General features: G+C 36.8%; 1 protein-coding gene across 1 annotated transcript in view; it reads right to left on the bottom strand.

Annotated features, from left to right (window-relative positions):
- LOC122815364 (dynein axonemal heavy chain 3-like) overlaps positions 1-22,272 on the bottom strand; it is a 4,921,723-nt gene that overhangs the window by 1,837,396 nt on the left and 3,062,055 nt on the right. The window contains exons 46-47 of the mRNA XM_044087818.1: positions 1,295-1,390; positions 1,008-1,199 (exon numbers count right to left, since the gene is read on the bottom strand). Of these exons, the coding sequence (XP_043943753.1) occupies positions 1,008-1,199; positions 1,295-1,390 (288 nt within the window). The remainder of the gene's footprint in view (positions 1-1,007; positions 1,200-1,294; positions 1,391-22,272) is intronic.

Here is a 22,272-nt window from a genome sequence, read left to right as displayed (position 1 = left end):
TCTTGATGTAGACATCTTCTTACATTACATGGTATCAGAGGACATGTCAGTGTGCTGTGCACCCAGACATTCAAGTAGGTATGTGTTTACAAATAAATAAGTCATCTGTGGATTTGCTTTGTACCAGTGATGTCATTTGAACAGCATGCACATGTTTCTTATAATTGTTTCTTCTTTCTTTTTCAGAAATTGGCAGAAAAGCAATGATAAAAGAAAAACAGGTGTAATCTCTCTGAAAGTTAAAAGTGAAAGCACTGTAATTATTTAAATATATATATATATATATATATATATATATATATATATATATATATATATATATATATATATACTTTTGAAACTTTCCACCAGACCTGCAATTGTGGCAAGTTTCACTTGCCTTTTTAACTCAGCTAAACAGAACTTTTTGCAGTAATAATTGTAATTTACAATGACTCAAAATACTCAGCTTAACCAATCAAATAAAGAAGCCACAAAGCTAGTTTTAGAAGTGATTTATAACAGTAATTTACATTCTCTCTCTCCCTTTCTATCTGCCACCCTTTCTTACTATCATATTCTTGTAACTCATTAACAGTGCAAGCCAGTATTTAACATGAACAGATGCTTGTTTGTCTACTGTTTTTTTTTAACTTGTTATGCAGGCTTAGTTTGATTTTATGTCTTTAAAGGAGTAACCCCCCCCCCAAAAAAAAAATATGATTATTTACTGAAGTAGTCTTGGGACACAGACCTGCATTTGGACAGTGATATGTGAATCCTTCAGTGTATCTAGCCAGGAACTGTAATTCTGTCTGGCATTTATTATCGTAAAGATTTGTTTCTATGGATTAAAAAAGTTTATAAATGAACTTGCATGTTAAAGAAGCCAGATGACCTAGAAGATAAAATACATTTATGCATTGCTTAGTTAGTTAACCTGCTGTTTCTTTAGCCATTAGACTGTTTTACAAGTATGAATACTCAGTGTATTGATGGAGTATAATGTGCATAATAAGAATTATTACCTGGAACCAGTCAACAGTGCAGCAGTTAATGAGAGATGGAAACTGACGCAGGCGATTACGAAATGAGTCTCCTGCAGGACTGAATGCAAGTACAATATGTAAATTTTTCTGGATTCCTTCCTTAAATTTATTGTATATGCTAAATGGAGTGAGTTCTAATTGTTCATGATTTATAGGTACAAGCTGCCTCATCTGGAAATATGAAAAAAAAAAAACAAAGCTGTAAACAAACTGTAAATTTTAAATGAATGCAATAACGAATATGAGGAGTTTCAGTGAAATAAAACCTTTTCTGTGATTTCAAGTTTTTCTTCCTTATCAAAAAGGGTTGGTATATCACTGGTGTTTAGAATCATATTGATATCTTCCAGAAATGATTCATCCTGCAGAGAAAGAGAATGATTTGACAGTTATAATCAGTTATTTGTGTATTTCATTTACTGTTTTGCCACTGTGATTCATTTTCATATGTCACTGTAAGCTTATCTCTGTGTTACAAGAGTCAGTAGGGAGAAGTACATTTTGGGAATACTCAGAAGTTATAAAGTATGTAGAGACCCTAACAGTAGAAATTGTTTTGTCATTTTATTCCTCACGTTAATCTTTGATTGTGTGTGTGCTTTTTTGTATATATGTGACCAAGATACTACCACTTACAGATACTTAACTACTTTAACAAGATCTTCATTGACACTCTTAACAGTGTTGCCCCCTTACGTACTAAAATAATGAAAAATAACCATGCCTCATGGTTAACAAAACAAACTAAACAATTACTTACTTCTAGGGATAGAGCTTGGGCAGAATGGTGGAAAAACAGAACTCTATAAAATGGACTTGTATTTAGGCAACTTTGCAACAGTGTCAAAAAACATGTTATCCAAGACAAAAAAATACTTCTGCACTCAACTTTCTACCTGAGGGAACAACCCCTAAATATTTTGGAAATCTGTCTCCTCACTTCTCAGTCCAGGAATCCAACACAATCCCACACCATCTCCTGATAAAGACCCACAAGAGATTGCCAAAGCCTTTAATTCTCATTTTATTGACACCATTAAAAAAACTATAAATGATTTATCCCAAAAAAAAAACAACACCGATCCAAATTGTAATAAAAACAATAATTACTGTTCTCATGTTCAGCCTCTCTCCAACTCACCCACTACATATGCTTCCTCTAATAGCAGTCCAACCCCTCCCTCTTTTACTATACAACCTGCATCTACCACTTTAGTGTACAAACTACTCAAAAAACTAAAGCCTTCCTCTTCTGATGAACATCCAGCAGAATACCTAAAACTTGCTGCCAGTGCTATAGCCTACCCTGTCAACATTCTTATAAATTGATCTATTTCTGAATCATACATCCCTCAACTCTTGAAAAACTCTATTATAACTCCCCTCCATAAGGGAGGCAACACCAATGACCTCTCCAACTACCAACCTATCTTTATTCTTTCTCCTCTGTCAAAAATCCTAGAAAAGTGTATACATTATCAACTGCTTAAGCATCTTACAGACAACAACTTACTGTCACCCACACAACACGTTTTTTGGCCAGCACACAGCACTACCATAGCCCTACTATCATTTACTAATACTGTAAACAAAGCTCTTGATGCTGGTCTATTAACTACTGTTATTTTGCTTGACCTATCAAAAGCTTTTGATATGGTGTCACACCATAAATTAGTGTTACAACTTGAGTCTCTAAACTGCTCCCCACATACTATTGATTGGTTTCAAAACTACCTTCATAACAGAAAATCTGTCAAATGGCAAAATAAACAATCAAAATACCTAATCAACAGCACGGGTGTTCCCCAAGGGTCTATTCTTGGGCCTCTGCTTTTTAATATATTCATTAACAATCTCCATAAAGCATCTCAACAAAGTACCCTTATCCAATACACAGATGATTTGACTAGAATCACTTCCTCTAACAACCTGTCAGAACTACACATCTCAACTCAAAAAGCATTTACATCCATAGAATCATGGCAAAGTGATGCTCAACTGCTACTCAATCGCCAAAAAAAAAAACTTTTATTGTTCTCTTTTAAACCTGTAGCCCCTGACTTTAAAATGTTCTTACAAAACAATACTGAAACTGAGCTTGTTAAAACATCAAAACTACTGGGCATTACAACTGATGACAAACTCTCTTTTGAGAATCATATACTCAGCACAATTAAAAAGACCCACTTGAAGCCAGGGAAGCTCTACAGGCATAAAATCTTCTTGAATATGTCTACCAAAACAAAACTTGCAAATAGTTGACTTCTCCCTTCCCTCCTGCACGGTAGTCCCATTTTCACTAGGATACACACATCACTCATGACTAAATTACAATCATGCTACTACAAAATAGCAAAATTCTTTACCAATATGCCAACTTGTACACATCACTGCCAAGCTTTAAATTGGCTTCAATTTCCCCATTGCCTATATTGCACTTAACTCACCCTTACTCACAAACTAATATATAACCCAAGACATGGTACATATATATACTCCAACCCGAAATATTAGGTCTTCTAATAAACTGCTCCTAACCATAACTAAACCGAACAAGAGAGCTGGGCAATGCCTTTATTCCCATACAGTAGCCAAAGTCTAAAATGCTTTGTCACCCTCAGCTACTCAACTAGATACTACAAAAACTTTTAAATCAACATTAAAACAACATTACCTTAACAACCTTACATTTACCTGCAATCATTTGAACAAACCTCCTTAAAAGATACTTTATCCAGCACATTTACATAATTTGACATATAAATTTAAGAAAGGCAAACACCTTTCCATGTTGTATGATTTATAAATGTATAGTAGATAGAATTTTGACAGAAGACCTGCTTTTATTGTCTCTTATTATATACTGTATTTTGTCTTAATTGCCATAACTTGCTGTCTATATAAAAATCTTTATTAACTGTTTTAAGTTTTATTAAGTTTGTTTAATGTGTCATTGTATTCCTTGGAGCTTTTCTCCCTGGGACTCAACTGAAAATGGATCTTTGATCCAGTGGACTTTCCTGGTCAACAAATGTCAATCCATTACATACATAAATAAATGTGTGTGTGTGTGTGTGTGTGTGTGTGTGTGTGTATGTGTGTTTGTGTGTGTGCACGTGCATGTGTGTGTGTTTGTATACACACACACACACACACACACACACACACACACACACACACACACACACACACACACACACACAGACATATGTAAAAACACAAAACACACACTCAATGTGTGTGTGTGTGTGTGTGTGTGTGTGTGTGTGTGTGTGTGTGTGTGTGTGTGTGTGTGTGTGTGTATGTGAACAATGTGAACATTTCATGAGTATGTGTCTAATGAAACAAGAACAAATATACTGAAAACAGCCCAGAGTATTTTCTGCCACAGTAACTGTTAGTGGCATGAAAGTAATGGTAGTGTAGAAAGTGCAACCTGCTATTTTCCTGGACTACAGTAGAGCACCTACTTGGACTTGAATGTTTTTTATTTATTTATTTTTTTTGATACAGGAGTACCAAATATGTGAACAGTAGATGGAACTGGATTTTAATCTTTAATGTGGAGTTCTGAAACATGAAATTTTAAATCAAATTTGCAAAATCGGCGAACAATTTTTCTCACCACTGATTAACAGTGTTGCAGAGGGAAGAAGAAGAAGAAGTGGGTGCATCATACAAAACCTCCAAAATGGTTGTATCTGGGCTTTGCTCCTGTAAATAATGGCCATCATGTACTTTTTTAACATCACTTAGAGCTCACAATTCAGTTTAATTCTATGATAACACTCCCGGTCAACAAATATAAATAAATAAATAAATAAATAAATTATTTGCAATATTGTAGTTTTAGATTTGTGAACACAGCAGAATGACCTTTCACCAGTCCCAGTACAGATGTTATGGCTTCACCGACAGTCTAACATGGAAACCAGAGAGTCAGCTTAGAGTAATTCTATCTATAAATGGCCAGAAGAAGCTGCTGAGCATGAAGCAAACAGGCTATTGCTGACATCTTCAGAAAAAAGAGTAGGTTACTTCTTTAATATGATAAACTTGAATATATCCAGTAAGTGACATTAGCAAATACAGACCCCTTTCCTATTGTAAATGAAAATGTACTAATCCTCTGTTTCCATTTTGATAACTAGGAGTTGTGATGTATATTCCAACCAAGTACATTCATAATTTTTTACCAGATTATTGATGGGTCAAGCATTTCATTGCAGATTAACTCCAAGAATTGATTAGCTTTATTATAAGTTATGTGCTTTAAGTAAAATGTAACATTTTTTTACAAGTCATCAGACACTTGTTCTTATGTTAGGATTACATTTCAAATTGGCAATTCACCATTTTGTCTCAACCCTGGGTAAAATGATACAATAAAAAAAATCCCTTTTACCTATAAACCCTACCAAGGATTTCAGTTTGTCATAATTTGCAGGTCAGTGGAATCTCTTTCTTGTCATCCTCTATAGGGCATTGTACATTACTGCAGGGTCCCTCTGCAAAAATCTCGGGATCACCCTGATTTGTTATACAATGTTGACATTCTGTTTATAATAGGGGAGTGGTTCCATGATAACCTTTTCACTTACCCTGCTACCACTCTTCTTCCTGACGTTTCCAGTAATAAGTCTCTGAGGATTATGAAAGGTACTCTCTGGTTGACCTGAAGCTCTGTTCCAAAATAAATAGCTACTGAATGGTAGGTTTCTCCTCATCCACCATTGACCTAGACATTTGAGAATATGCCATTATGAGTTTCCTGACTTTCTTGTTGACGTTGCATTATGCCAACAAATCCTGGTGGCTCTTGGTGACAGCATATGATATTATAACTAAATCAATGTAACATGCTAAAGAATGCTGCTGCATTATGAAAAGATTCAAGTTTGTTCCGATATTTACTAGAGCAACCCCATAGTTTGGGTCTTAAAGTGATCTAACATTCTTATTGAATTTGTCAGTCTTAGGCCTGGACGTGTGCCAGTCTGTAGATCTAACCATATCATGATCCATTTTCCATTTTTCTGAAGGTAACATATTTTCCTGATCTTGAGCTGAGGGAGTTCATAATCTTTATAATTTTTATAGAATTTCTCTTTTTTTTTTCAATTAAAATTTAACTTCTTACAGAGAACATTATTGTTGATCTTGATGCATTGGTTTATGCTCATAATGGAGGATAGTCCTCTTTTCTGTATTCATCCCCCCATGTTATGCATGCCAGTACCAGTCAGGACATATGATCTGTGATTTGATTTTGAGCTACACTCCTTGTGTCAGGAAGGACAGACTTTGGAACATGTTGTAGGTGTGTTGTTTTTTGGTGTGACAGACTTGACTGGGTGAGTACCGTGCACTCTACCAGACTCTGATCTCAAGTAATAAGGGATTATTCCTCAATGAGAGATATCTGAGATGGTTCGACAACCAGCCATGGCTTTTAGGGTGGTGGGCAGTCAATGCAGCTCGACCTGTCTTTATACTCAGAAGACATTTATATCATATCATTATGACCTGGCTGCTCAAGATATTCACCAAAAGGTTGCTGGCATCAGATCTGCATTTCATTGTACTAACTCCATGTGCATCTCCTAGGTCAAGACTAAGACAGTATTTTTCACTATTTGGAGGATCTTCAGTACCCATGATTTTGATGACTTCAAGTTTATGACTTCAGGTATGCATCTACCACCTGTGGAGTCTAGTTACTACCTGTGTGGACATGCTCAGGACAGTTATTTATCTGATTTTTGGAATCTCCATTTAAAATCAGGATTCTTCTGTCTTTGTTGAAGGGAGCCTTGTTGTCTTGGTACTGAAGAAACATTTTTGGATGACAATTCTCTTTATAATCACTGCCCAATATCGAACCTTCCAATTTTTGTTAGGTTATCAAGACGTTATTTAAATGCAGTTTGGATTCTATTTTGTTGTCAGTGACCTCATAGACCCAAGACCCATGTCAGTCCAGATTTTGCACTCATCATAGTACAGAGATTGTTCCCTATTAAAACAGTAAATAATATTCAGATGTTTAGAGACTGACACTTTCATTCTTTTTTGGTCTTGCTTGATGTCTCTATCTCTCTTCTGATACTGCAGATCATGACATCATGTCTAAACATTTGCATTCCTACTGTGATCTCTCTTCTACAGTATAGACTAGTTTGCCACTTTTCCATCTAGTCATACCTGGATGGTGGTTTAAACTTCAAATACTCCTTGTTTCTAGCATTTGAAGTGTAGCGTGCCACATGGAGGCCACCTCAAAAAACAAGTTGTTTGCTTTACTTTGATTTCTGTCAAAACCTTTAGGAGAATGTAACTTCCAACAAAATAACATACAGCCCTAACCAGCATCTGGGCTGATATTTTTAGAACAAGCACTTACCTCCCCATACCAAAAGAAAAGCATACTCCAGCACAGATTGGAAGCTCACTTTTGTATATGCACAGGCATGGGATGCACTACCTTACAAATTATAAAAATTGAGGAGGGAAATGACTGAATCCTGATATATGGAGAGTTGCCTGCTGTGCCAGAAAATATAGGAGCATGCTTCATGTTTGGTGCATAGAGGTAAGTGCATCGTCAGTCAGTTGTTGCTTGCAATAGCAGAGGGCAAGAAATTCAGTGAGAAGCTCACCCAGACAGGCTAAGTTCTATCACAGACAAAGATTGCTCATTATAGAGACTTCAGTTAGACAATTATACAATGATTCTTAAGCAGTTGATTTAACAAATGTCATTTGGTTACTTCTTGATCTAACCAAATCTCTCCAAATGCTCCTTTTGGTTCCATGTCATCCTTCATCTGAGTTTTAACCAATGTCTTGTGAATTGAATTTGTTTTGTACAAAGTATCTAATAATAAACTTGTTGAGCTACCGAATTACTCTTCAAAATATACCATTTTTAAAACAAGAGATTACTTTTCTGTTATTTTAAATTCATCCCCATTATTTTTGGTTGTATCATGGAATGATGAACCATGTATAACTTTTTAGTTCAAGTAATTGCATTCTGCAGTTAACACTTTAATTTCACTTTTAAGTGAAGCAACAAAGTGTTAAAGTTTATTAATTTAATGAAACCACCTGATTACTTCTACTGTATGGAGATTCAGATAAAAGAGTAGTGTTATGATATGCTAGACACATGGATGGAGCTATCAATGCATATATCCAAAGTTTGAATGCAGTTTTTGATCTATGTAAAAGCAATGAGCCCTTCAACACAGCTGGACTCTACATTAAGGAATGTCATGGGGAATACACCCAGTTTCATATATTGTATGTAGTTTGCAGTTTCTCTTTTTTTCCACAGCTTCAGTCTGACTTTTTATTTAACAGCTAACTTCCTAGTGAATCATCATCACCATCATCATCATCATCATCATCATCATCCCCATTTTCCCATTTGTCTACATGGTGTGGAGGTGTCATATCAACTGTCACCATCTGTCTCAATTCAGTGCAATTTTCCTCCCTTCTTTCACAGTCTGCCTGACTGACATCAATCTTCTCTCATGCAATCCATCCATCTCTTTGCTGGGTGCCCTCACTTCCTTTTGTTTTTTCCTGTCAGTTCCAAATCTTCTTCACCAGATTGTCTTCTAAATTCCTGCACACATGCCCAAACCACAGTCATCTGTTCTCTTTGGCCTTCCCTGCAATTAAAGCTACTTAATCTTCTGCTCTGATTTCCTTATTTCTTCATCCTACCACCCATCTCAGGCACTTCTTCCCCATCACTTCTAGCTTTATCAGCTGCTTTGCCTTCACTGCCCAGGTTTCTGTACCAAACAGTCACACCACAGTTTTGTATACCATTTCAGCTTCTTTGGCATTCGTCTGTCACTTATTACCCCTGACATTCTGTCTCATTTGGCTGCTGCCCCTCTGATTTTACCTTTAACCTCTTCATTCAGACATCCCTTCTGATTGCCCCCCCATACAGATACTTAAATCTGCTAGCTTGTTCCACTATTTCCCCTTCTATGTCCTTTCTCAGCTTCTTCTATCTTATCTGTACTCAATTTCATCCCACATGCAAACTATTAAACTGAGCATGTGCATTTCGCTTTGCATTCCATTCCCATTATTTGTTGAAGTTCTTGTTTAGAGGCTGCCTGTAAAGCCACATCAGCTGCATACAGTATCTTTGTTGATCTGTTCCCACTGACCTGTTTGGTAATGTAGTACATCACCAGTATAAACAGCAGCAGACTCAGATATGAACCTTGATGCACACCCACTCCCACTGCGAATGCCTGGTATGTCATGGCATCATATAATCTGTGATATAATGTAGGTCCTGAGAGTTGTACTGGGGAACTCCAATTTGGAGACTTTACCTACTATGTTTAAAGAGTGTCCCTCCAGGATGACTTCTGCTAGAAGGTCAGAAATGTGATTTGAGGGTATCTGAGTCAGAAATTGCCATTTACAACAGCAAACACATTTGTTGTATTAGGTATATTTTGGGACAGAAACATCTTGTGGGAGATGCAAATGGCTTCCGTCTGCAGCAGATAGAAAACTAAGCTAATTTTGTATGCATATTCATTTTACATCAGAAGTTTTATTCATCCTTACATACAAGGGTGGAATGAGGTTTAAAAGGCATCAGGACTTAAATGAGCTATGTAATGTCTGACTGAAAAAGATTGGGTAGACTATAAGTAATGTTTGCAACTAGGAGTGTGTCAGTACAGTTTGAGATGTAAAATGCTTGCAACTAGGATTGTGTCGGTGTGGTTTGTTTTCATTTATATAAATGTATGATTGCCTTTGTAGTGAGTGACGGTTTAATAAAGATGTTTCTTGTTTAAAAAAAAAAATATATATATATATATATATATATATATATATATATATATATACATACATATATATAAAAGGCAGGAATTGAATAATTTATGTAATGTTGCTTAGGTTACATGATATATATATATATATATATATATATATATATATATATATATATATATATATATATATATATAGCAATATATATGAAGTAAATGTTTATGTTAATTATAGTGTGATTACTTTTATATAAATGTAAATTTGCCTGTGTCACAAGTGGTAATTCAATAAAGGTGTTTGAAAAAAAAAATTTTATTTATCTTTTATTGACTTTGTTGGCTAGGTTAGTCCAGCTTTTTAGGGGAGATCTGATGATTTTTGGAATCTAAAATTATTTTTCATTGGCCATAATTAGCTTGAATTACTGCCCATAGTATTGATAATAGCTGCTATTTTATGGTGACATAAAGTGCTTTTCACCATTTATTAAGTCCTTCATGTTAAACAATCTTAGTAGTATCCTGACATCATAAAGCAGATATAGTTATTTATTCTTATAGAAGATTATTAACATATAACTAAGAGTAGAATATAGCCCAGGAATGGGTAAGATTCAATTCTCATATTTATTCCGTGATCGTTTATATAGTCATTGCAAACTTTATAGTTTCCCAGCTGTAAGCATATTTTTTCAGATGTGACTCAGTAGCTTCTTTTTAATTGAAAGAACACAAGTTATACTTGGTATGTTTAAAAATACAGACTTTATTTGTTGTTAAAATGTTGACTTGGTGCAGTGCCCCCTGTAGTATATTGCTGATTTCTTTTCATTACTGAATAGTTGGTTGCCGATAGTAGGTTATTCATTTGGTGGGGCACATTTCTTGTCATTGGGATCCATATATTATTTTCATGAAGTGTGCTGTATACCTTGTCCCTGCCATCACTACTACTTATGCTAATATCAGTGTCTAGTTACCCAACTCTCCCTCGAGTATAGTTACTGCCAACTATCCATCAACCACACCCCATTTTATCCACCATTCCAGATCCCCCATCTGCGACATCCTCCTCCCATCAGGATATGGATACGATAGATCTTTCTCTGAGTTTGCTATGTTTTACAGAGCAGCCTACAGGCTCAGCTTGTACAAATTGGTTTTTCTGTGATACATTGGATATTACTGCCATTCATCAGGACGCAACTTGCATAGACAATGCAATTCATTGACATAGAATGTCATAGAATCATAAGTCTAGGCCTGAAGTATTAGGAGTGTGTTGGCATAGCACTTGCAGCTTGGCTCCCTCATTGTTGAGGGATTCTTTTGCCACCTACCCAACATGCAGTTATAGGCATTTCTTTGGAAGGGATTGGGGCAGTGTGAAAGTCTTGGGGAAGCACTCTGCAATACTGCCCCATTCTTTTGCAATCTGTCTTAAAGCTGAGTTCATAGATAGATCTGGAAGATCTGATAGGAAAAAATAGTAGTTTTCATACTCTGTTTAATCTAGATATGTTTCTATTATTTTAAAGCATTCTGCTTTTTGTTGTATACCATATTCCTTTTACAATTCTACTGAAATGTTTTTATCTGTATATTTGTCTGTTGCAATTATTTATTCATGAATACATATGCCAAGAATTTCATGAGAGTAGTATCCTGATCTATTTTCAAATTTGCCAATTTATAAATCATAGCTTTTATTGCAAAGTCTAGATAGGATGCTTTATTTATGACAGAGTTTGATTCTGCTCTTTAATAACTACTGTTATTTTATGGTTAACATGGTTAACTAGTGGGAAGCACTCAATAATAATTAGTACTGAAATATGATTATCAACATACTAAAATAGGGATTCATTAATATGCAGTGACCAAAATAGTTATTAAATATATAATCAGTTGGATACTTGCAATATAACACATAGCAGTCAATATTGCAATGCCATTTAGAAAACAACATAGTAAGAAGATAGAGCACATTTATACAAAGTGCAGCACAATTATACAAGTTCCATAGATAGGACATTCCATTTATTTGGTGATTTATTTCCATAATTAAACATAAGTTAGGTTAAATATGATAACATTAAGTAACAGTTTTTTTGTATTTTTAATTTTAAATTTTTTATTTTTTGATTTCAAGCTTGACTCTTACCACTGCAGCAGGACTCACCTAAACTATGTTCTTAACATAACTTGCCTTGTTGCCCTGGGGTCTTGGTGCACCCAAGTATTTATCTCTACCAGACCAGGGTCACTGTACTTCCTATATATTGATGATGATTATGTTGATGATGATGGTGCTTCCCTAGGAAAGTTGCATAGATGAAGCTGGGTGCTGTCACTGCTGCAACCAGAGGTTGCATACATTTACTTGTTGTTACATCTGTATCTCCTTTATGTACTGAGATCCTTCCAATGACACGGTGGCAATTATGCATGGTCTGTGGAATGTGTCTGGTAGTGTTTCTGGATTGGCATGCCTTGCTCATCATCATCATCGTCATCATCATCATCATCGTCATCATCATCATCATCATCGTCGTCATCATCATCATCGTCATCATCATCAACCCCCTTTTTCCCATTTTCTACATGGGGTCAGGGTGTTGTGTCACTTATCATCATCTCTCCCTATTCAGTGTCACTCTCCTACCTTCGACAGTCGTACTTGACTGCCCAGATCTTCTCTCATACCATCCATCCATCACTTTACTGGACACACTTGTTTCCTCTTGCCTTCTTCCTGACTGTCCCAAATCTTCTTCACCAGATTGTCTTCTGCTTTCCTACACATGTGGCTGAACCACTGTAACCTGTTCTCTTTGACCTTTTCTGTGACTGCAGCTACTTTGCCTTCTGCTCTTATGTCTTTATTCCTTCATCTGTCCCATAATGTGCATCCTACCACCTGTCTCGGGCACTTCCTCTCTATCACCTTTAGCTTCCTCAACTGCTCTGCCTTTTCTGCCCAGGTTTCTGTACCATACAGTATTACTGATAGTACCACTGTTTTGCACACATTACTTTTAGGCTTCTTTGGCATTCTTCTGTCATACATTTTCCCTGGCACTGTGCCTGTTCATAACCATGTAAAGAGCACAAGCCAAGTATGAAAACATTTGTGGTTATTTTTACTTTATGCTAGGTGGCTGTAGCCTCTCTGAGTCTAGCTTTGACCTCCACATTCAGACTGCCCTTCTCCTCAACTACTCCTCCCAGATACTTCAAGATATTAACCTGTTCCACTAGTTTCCCTTCTATCTCATTTTTCAACTTCTTCTGACTTCCCCCATTTACTGCCATCACAAATCTCTTACATGTACTCAGCTTCATCCCATGTGCTTTCAGGTTTGCATTCCAGTCTCCTACTCTTTGCTAGAGTTCTTGCTCAGAGTCTGCCTGTAATGCCACATCATCTGCATACAGCAACTTTATTCCCACTCCCACTGGGAACCCCTCTGTAATACTGAACACTGTTTGTATTTGAGTCACTGGGTCCTTGTACATAGCTTGCACTAATTTTACCAATGTTTCTGGGTCTTCAGACCACTTCAGGACTGCCCAAATCAACTTTCTTAAGACCTTGTCATATGCCTTCTCCATGTCAAGGAATGCCCAGTTGAACTCTTTTCTCATTTCTAGCTTCTTCACAATTATTTGTTTCACTGCAAACATCAGGTTATTCTTAATCTGAATCCAAACTGCTCATTTCTCATCTTACTGTCTACTTACTGTGCATATTCATTTATCAATCCCTCTCCAGAACTTTCACGCGGTGTGACAAGAGGTTGATACCTCTGTACTACCCACAGTTGTGAATGTCCCCTTTGTTCTTGAACACTGGCACTAGTATATCTATTTTCCAGTCGTCTGGGATATGCCTTTCTCTAGTACTGCTATGAGTACCCTCAGGAGCCATTTCTCTCATATCTTACCTAATATGTTGATCATTCTTCTTTGACCTCATATCAGCCTGCTCCTTTCCCTGATTTAATTTTTCCCCAGTGCTGTTCTTACTTCTTCTATGGTGGGTTCTTCCTCTTCTCTCACCATAGGCTGCATCTAGGGTAGTAGAACTTCTGTGGGGTTTTCTTCATTCAGAAGCTGCTGGAAGTATTCCTTCCATCTGCCACTGATGTCCTTTGGACTCATGAGCAGGTTGTTGCTGACATCCCTATGAAGAGTGTCATGTTATCTTCTTTATCTTTGTTTCTTTGCCTTGCAACCTGATATAATTTCTTTCTGCCATCTATTGCATCAGTTTCCAGACGTTGGTAGCATGCTTCTGATTCCCTGCTATTTTCTATTGCAACTCCTCTTTCAGCCTCTTTATTAGCTAACCAGTATTGCTTCCAAGCCTGGTCTGTCTTTTGTATCTCCTACTTTTTCCTGGACTCCTTCTACCTTTTGATGACTTCCTGGTCTTTTGCACTGTAGGTTGTAGTAACCTGGATCCATAACCCATTTATCACTGGTAAGTACCCATGCCCATTTGGGGAACATTAGTCAATATGACTGAGTCACCAAGAGCTATATTTTATACCATTGAGTGGTTAGCCTTGCCATGGCATGCAGTCTGTCATCCATGTTGTGCTAAATTTACTGCATATCGCAGTGGATGTCCAGAGGTTCTATTCGACTCTCCCCCTTTTTGGGCACCATCTAGAGTCTGTGTTGCTGCCCACAGCTCCATTCTTAATTGAGTTTGAGATGGAAATGATCAGCATATTTTTGAGAGGGGGGGTTCAACCCCACAGAGACACAGGAAGAACATACAAACTTCAAGCCAACTCCAAGCAGGCATTGGTCAGAGGTCAGGACTGAACTTTGTACCTGGGTCATGGGAGACAAAGAACTTGACCATTATGCCATCTGGTCACAACTTCTAGTTAAGAACTATCCCTTTGGCTTCAGTATTTTGGAAGTTCCTTAAAGGGATCCCTGAGCATACCTCACTGATCTACCCAAATGCTAAGTCCATCTGCCACTTCAAGTTCTGGTCTCCACTGGTGCCTGACTAGTGGACCTGTCTTGACAGCACTCCCATATTCTTCTCTAGGAGAACATAAGTGGGTGGAGCCAAACCATCCCTTTCCATGCCACTCCAGCTCCAGCAAATACCCATGGTGCTAATCAAACAAGGGTCACTTGGATCGCAGTTGGGTCTTTTTTCCTATGTGCCATGGAACTGGCTATATGCTTAAGGTGAAGGCAATGATATGTATGGTTTGTGTTAATTACATGGTGTATAATCATAGGTACAAAGCAGAAAGATCCTAGATTAGAGAGTATGATACCTAAGACTTTATCATCTCTAGTTGGATTTCATACTGTTTGCTCCAAATTGTTTTGTTTAACATTATCAAATTAAAATTTGGACATACTTACATGATGTGGATTAATTTACCCAGACAACATTTGGGCATTTAATATATGTAGAAGGACTCTATTCTTTATTAATTATCACATCCTTAAGTTTCATCAGGAAACCTCTAAAGTGCATTGTGCACTATTCCTGCAGGGGGGTGCACAATATGTCCCTTTTGTGGTAACTCAGTAAAATGCTGGGACAACCTGTGTGGCATTCCTGGAGGTGCTGCACAGTACTGCTCTGGTTCACGCCATCAGTGTTTGCATGCTGCAAAGCACCTATTGTACCATTAATAGTATGCTCATATAGCCTGCAATATTTGCAGCATCTAAATGTAACAACTCTCTGCTGAGTGCCTCTGTACTGCTCTGTATATGATTGCACAGTGTGCTTTTGCAATATAACATGGCAAGGAATGAGTAATTCATACCATGCCATAATGGGGCTGGTGTTTGGATAACAGCATGCTGCTTATGTGACCAAACTATAGCCCTTCTGCCATCCCAGGTAAAATCTTTATTATCCATGAATTTGCCATCATATATTGCTATTATAAAAGGGCATTATTTAGAAAACACTTACTTTTTAAATAATGCAAATTAAAGAGGCAAACATTTTTCTTCTCATTTCTCTTCACTGATGTGAGTCTGTAATAATGACTTAACAATACACTTTGCATGCATATACCCATTTACATGTTGACACTTAAGTATACATCAGTTTAGTGTACTACCTAACACTGTCACTGGTAATAACCATTTATTTTTCTGAGACAGCCCTATCACCGTGTTTTACCTTGGAAAAGCTGTCTCTGTGGCCTACCACAAATGTTGATGAGGCATTCTAGGGGAGCAGCCAACATTATTTAGCCAAGTGCTTTCTCCTAGAATGGCCTGCTCAGCTAGTTTGCTTGGAGGGATGAGTTAATTTAGTCAGCCAAAAAATTTACATTAACCCATTACTTCCAATGGGTGAAATTGCATTAGAGGTAAATGCCAAAGGGTTTACCAGACATGTCATGGTGGTGGGGGTTTGTGCATTTCTGCAACTACTTTGCTGCATGTGTGGGCATATGCAGAGGGATTAGTGGCCTCAGGTGATTGTGTGTGTGTGTGTGTGTGTGTGTGTGTGTGTGTGTGTGTGTGTGTGTGTGTGTGTGTGTGTGTGTGTGTGTGTGTGTGTGTGTCTGTGTGTGTTTGCATATGGTTGTGTGTATTTGCGTGTGTATGGGAGAATGGATGGTTTTGTCCTTGAGTACTATCAGGTAAGTATGAATGTGTGAATGAGTGTGTGTGTGCTTGAGCAAGCGCGTATGTGTGTGTGTGTGTGTGTGTGTGTGTGTGTGTGTGTGTGTGTGTGAGCATGTGTGTGCATGAATGTTTGAATATGTGTGTGGGGGGAGCTGTCACACCTTTGAACTTTGATTAACTTACAAGCATATCCTGCAATATTTGGAGGGTACTAGCCACTAGGGATTTACTTTAAATGTTACCCTCCAGTCAATTAAAAAGTGAATAGAACTGCATTTTTGCAGCAAGGAAGACTTTGCCCAGAGGGTGGACAATAGATACCAGAGATATTATTTAAATAGAGCAAAAGGAGAAAAGTTTAAACCCTGTAAGCTCAGCACTTTGGGGTACAGCATTTTCTCCTTCAGATTCTCCTCATTGCGATATAGGATCTACAAGATTATCATTACTAGATTGAGAGAGTAGGGGTGTAGTATGGTTACATGATTGTGTAGAAGACAATAGTAAGCAAAACAAATTAAGACCATTTAATTCCTTAAAATCACATTGGAATCTGCCCAATGTTGTAATATGGCATTATATAAGTTTGAGCCATGCAAATGTAACTTCTGAGTATTGGCAATATATCCAAAGTGTTTTTTTCCCCTTTTGGATTAATGTAAAATTGATGCTAGGGCTCCAAGATAATCAATATTTATTTAAAGTTTCAATGATTTATAAAATTCTACTGTCCTCTGACAGAAACAAATGGCACACTGAGTTTCATAATTTTTATAAGAAACTTAATCCCAATATTTCACAGGAATGTATTCAAAACTTTAAAAAGGCTTGTATTAAAATCAAATGTTTTCCCCTACTTTTATGGAAAATCTGTATACTGGGCTTTCAAGGAATATTGGACACCTGAGTCCAGCCTGCAACAGGGATTCATACACTCCTATAGGTGTCATGCATGTGGAAACTCAGACCCCTCTCAAAACCATAAATTTTGGAAGTGCTCCCCAGTAAATACTCTTTGGCATAACTGATAATCCTTATGTAGATGATAGAATATTTCTTCTTCTCCATTTTAGTAGAGTACCTAAAAGGCAAATCTAGTTTTTCCCTTTGGTTAATACAATTAGCCATGATTATTCATACTTATATAGCTTCCAAATGGAAAATTCCTATGTAACTTTCCTGGAAGGACCTTTGTACATGGATAAAAATAATAGGATTTAGACTATTAAATGAGGAAATTAAAATGAATGGTTGATATTTTTACTTTCAGTCAGTAAGTTATAACTGGGAATACTTTTTAAAATATTTATGATAGGATTAATACAGAAAGTTATGTGAGTCTGTTTTTAATAGTGTAATGTATGTAAATAGATTTGCAAACGGACTTGCAAAATGTAGGTAATATGATTTAAGTTTTTATTTTTATTGCTGATAACTCATTTGTACATATCTATGAGCATTGCATTTTCTTAGGTATTTTCTATTAGTGTGGTTACAGATTAATTGTTTAAGTTTTCTTTTTTACATATGATTAATATCAAGTGTATTATCTGTCCAGTATTTGTAAATACATTTCTCTAACATCTGTTGATTGTTAAATAATTTTGTCAAATCACACAGAAAGTAATGCTTTAGTCCCATGTGAAAACACTAGACACCAGGAAAGTAGTGGTCAGTTGCACTATATATTAACAAATAAAAAAACAAGGGGAAAAAGCTTCAAACTCTGCACTCGTGGTACTGGGAGCACTGCCTTAATAAGGCAAATAATTAGTCTTCTGTGTTAACATTAGACAGCAGGGATACTCTTTAAATATTACCCTAAGTCACATAAAAAATACAAAAAAAGGAATAGGAAAAAGTTTGAAACCCATACCCTTGCCTCAGGAAGCTGGTAGTTATCAACACTTTAGCTAGCATCTGCACTCTACAGCAGCTCTTGCATTTGAGTGCTTCTTTTTTCTTAATATTAATATGTATGAAACTCTGATATTTGGTATTTATGAAACTCTGATATTTGGTATTACTGATGGACTATATTGATCCATCAGTCACAAGGAACATGGCAGGTATAATGCAAAATCAGGCATGTTCTATAAAATCAGGGACAGTTGAAAGGGATAGGAGTGTCCACACAGAGAGAGGTGATGGCCTACATGTGAATAGCCAAACTCAAAACCAAAAACATAGCCATGATGGGGAAAAAGAGTACAAGATATAAGGGGGTATGATTGGTAAATGCCATCAGAAAGTAGTACACTACTTGTATTCATTTCCGTACTGGCAGAAATTAATTCTGGCACTACTTTTGCAGTCAGGACTGAAGCATTTGAGTCAGGCAAGCTTAAAAGTTTAAGACTTTTTTTCTTTTTATGCTTATGAGGTGAGGAGCACCAAAATAGATCAGGGACCTTTTTTCATTTTGCTCTTTAACTCAGTTTAGAGTCTTTACTTCGGCTGCCACATTTGCATACCCCATGCTATGAAGTACTGCTTTGTTGTTCATCCTAATTTCCACGAGTGTAGCAAGTTGCTGCTTACCAGTAAATTGCAAAATATACTATGGAAATAGGGTAAAGATGTTGCATGCCCTTAGAAATTCCTTTTCTTAGGAACTGACTGAGATCACTTTGTGTGGTATATCCAAAGTTATGCTGTCACCATGATGTTGTGAATAATCTTAGGAAAAACAAATCACCATTAGTTGGAGTATTTGTGCAGTATGAGGAAGTACATGGACAGGGCTAGCAAAGGCTTCTGTGATTTGCTTAGATTAAAAATTGTCATGTTATCATGATGGACAGAGAGTTATTTGAGTTGAATGTATGTCAGCCAAATAAGCTATTAACTTCACACCGGAAGCATTTCTGATTATCAAGTAATATCAAGTAATCATTTATCAGGTAATACTCAGTGCTTACTCTTGGGAAATCCTTCTTTAAACTTTGTGGCCATTTGTTTGCAGTCATTTCTTATATTGTAGTAGCTATTCTAATCAAACTGGCTATTAGATAAGAGGCCATTTAGATTCAAAGGTTCACTTTAGCTCATTTGGTAGGTTTGGAACAGGACGTCTGTCCTATCAGCTGTGCTTGTCAAGATAGAAACAGCCTGCAATGACAGTAGGATATTAAGAGGGTACTGCACTGTAGTGCTACACTCACTCTATGGGTATAACGAAGTACAAGGCAAAAGATGCTAGAGGGGCAAGCAATAAAGACTGTTAGGTTCAAGTACTGTCTTGGATGTCCTGTTTCCTTGAAGAAAAAAGTGTGTGTGTGTGTGTGTGTGTGTGTGTGTGTGTGTGTGTGTGTGTGTGTGTGTGTGTGTGTAAGCATGTGTGTGTGTGGTAAACAATGGTCTATAAAATCAGAACATCTGCTGTCTGCTGCAGATGGGATGAATTTGTCTATATATTCATGCTGGTAGTGAGCCATTCCAGAAATGAATGCCTAACAGTTAATTGGTTAGTAGTAAAACAAGCTGGTGAGGCTATAAGCTGTTAAGATACCCATGCAGCAGACATTCACACTCAGGCAATCAACTGATTGAGGTTAGGATGACTATGCTTTGCATGCTTACATTATTCACATTATTTAATGCTATATGCGCTTCTCGCATCAATCTATATTCTTCATATTTCATTAGATTCTGCTTTGTTCTAATGTGTCACACAACTCACCAAACTCAGTCTTTTGCATCAGTTCTTTAACTGTATGACAGGAGCATCATACCTTCTATGGGACTGTGACACCCCGCCACTGGAAACAGTAATCACGGAGCCTCAATCCTCACCACTAGCACCAGTGGGGGACATACATTGGGAGGATGACAGGCACACACACAGTATTTCCAGATGCAGCTCTCTGCATCAAGTGCAATTTCCCTTAAGAGCCCACAGAGTCCACAGTCAGTCTGGGATTGATTTGTCCCTCTTTCTCTAGATCCCCAATAAGGCTGCCCACTGGCACAGATATAATGTTGGGATCTCAGCTGAGTGGTAAAGCCAAGACCTCCAACACCCCATCTGTCCAAGCAGTGCTTCATGTCCCTGTCCAAGTAGCTGACACACACACACACACACACACACACACACACACACACACACACACACACACACACACACACACACACACACCTGGGAAAGGTTGTCACAGGTTTACTAGCTATGTCCCCATCTGCCCAGACTATAAGGTATTTATTACTGCCACCAGCCAAGTCTTTATCAGCTACTTTAAGGCCCTTAAACAAAGGGTGTCAAATCTTACTGTGTAATGTTACTGTTTAATACAAATTGTAGTTTGACCAAGGGCAAGGCTATTAAGAGTGGCCTACACAGTATCACCAAATAGATATGCAAGTACTCTCAGAACTTGAATATGTCTCACAAACATCAGCCACAATGAAAGGTTTAAATATATTTAATTATAAATAATAAAAGAACAATAAAATGCTCAATATATAATCACAGTAACATCAGAGTTCAAAATCACAGGAAATATTTAAAACAACATTGCAGGACAGCCTCAAATATATAAATAAATAAAAACATCTAAATTAAGCTTTGCTATATTCCTGACTATATCTAGAGAATTACTATCCTAGTTAACTTACTTACAGAGGAAGCAAGGCAGATGTGGTGAATTGGTCTTTCTGCTGATGTCAGGTCAAAGACAAGTACAGAATACTCAGTCTCTCAGAGAGTTCTTGAATTAATATTACAAATATTACTGCTGGGATAGTGTGCAGAATGACATAATTTCTTGTCATATGGCTTTATCCCAGATAAAACTCTCACTGATGCAGCTGGTACCATTTAGAATACCCGTGAAAATACATAGACAAGGTTTTTCTTAGATCTAAGCAGATCCTGAAAGTCATAAAACAATAAAAATACTGCCAAGACAAAACAGTGAACCTCTAGTTCTAGAAATTGTGTCTGTTACTGCACTGGAACTGAAAGATAACATCCTTTTATTACGTGGCCATAACATAATTTAATTTCAACTATTTTTCTGAAGTTAACCTCTGGTGTCCCAGTTTCCATTGTTAAAATATATACATCTAAACAGTTACAATAGTGCAGGTACATTTCTATTCTATTCCAGTAGGGTACACTGTGGTTACATTTTTAAGCTCAATACTTTACAAACTCTTTTCAACACACACACTTCTATACCAGCAATTTGATATACATATAACATACAGTTCTAATACATTTGTAACACAAGCATCTTACATATAGCATGCTGACATTCTCAAATGACACATAGCCATTTACAAAATTCCAGACAGCTGTGCTGGCAGTATCTCCTTTTGCTACACTTCTATATAAATCATGTTGATATTCACAAATATATAATTATTTACAAAATTCCAGATAGCTGGGCTGGCAATATCTCCTTTTGTGACAGGGACCTTAGAGTCTTTGTGAAGAAAAAAGGTATATATTTGGCAATTTTTTTCTCAGCTCATAGTAGCCCTTTGACATCTGCAGTATTCTGTTTCTTTCTCTCTTTTACCCTCTCTATCTCAAAAATCATAGTTTTTTATCACCTGTGAAATCCAAAAATTCTACACATTGCACCCTTTTTAGGTATAACTTCTCAGATATAACATTCACAGAAAGAAATAAAACACATTTTTTGGATTATGAAATTCTATTCTTAGGCCTACTGTCCTACAAAGAAAAACTTCCTGAAGACCATAGTTGTACAGTACATTAAAACATAAAAGAGTTTTCAGTTTGTTTGGATACCTTGTAATATGTAAGTTTCAAAATATGAAAT

This window comes from Protopterus annectens, chromosome 11.part0 (genome assembly GCF_019279795.1).
Source record: "Protopterus annectens isolate FY-2018-M chromosome 11.part0, PAN1.0, whole genome shotgun sequence".
In the NCBI taxonomy this organism is placed as follows: domain Eukaryota; kingdom Metazoa; phylum Chordata; order Ceratodontiformes; family Protopteridae; genus Protopterus; species Protopterus annectens.
Note: the sequence above shows the minus strand (reverse complement) of the source record. Positions and strands in the feature narration are given on the sequence as shown.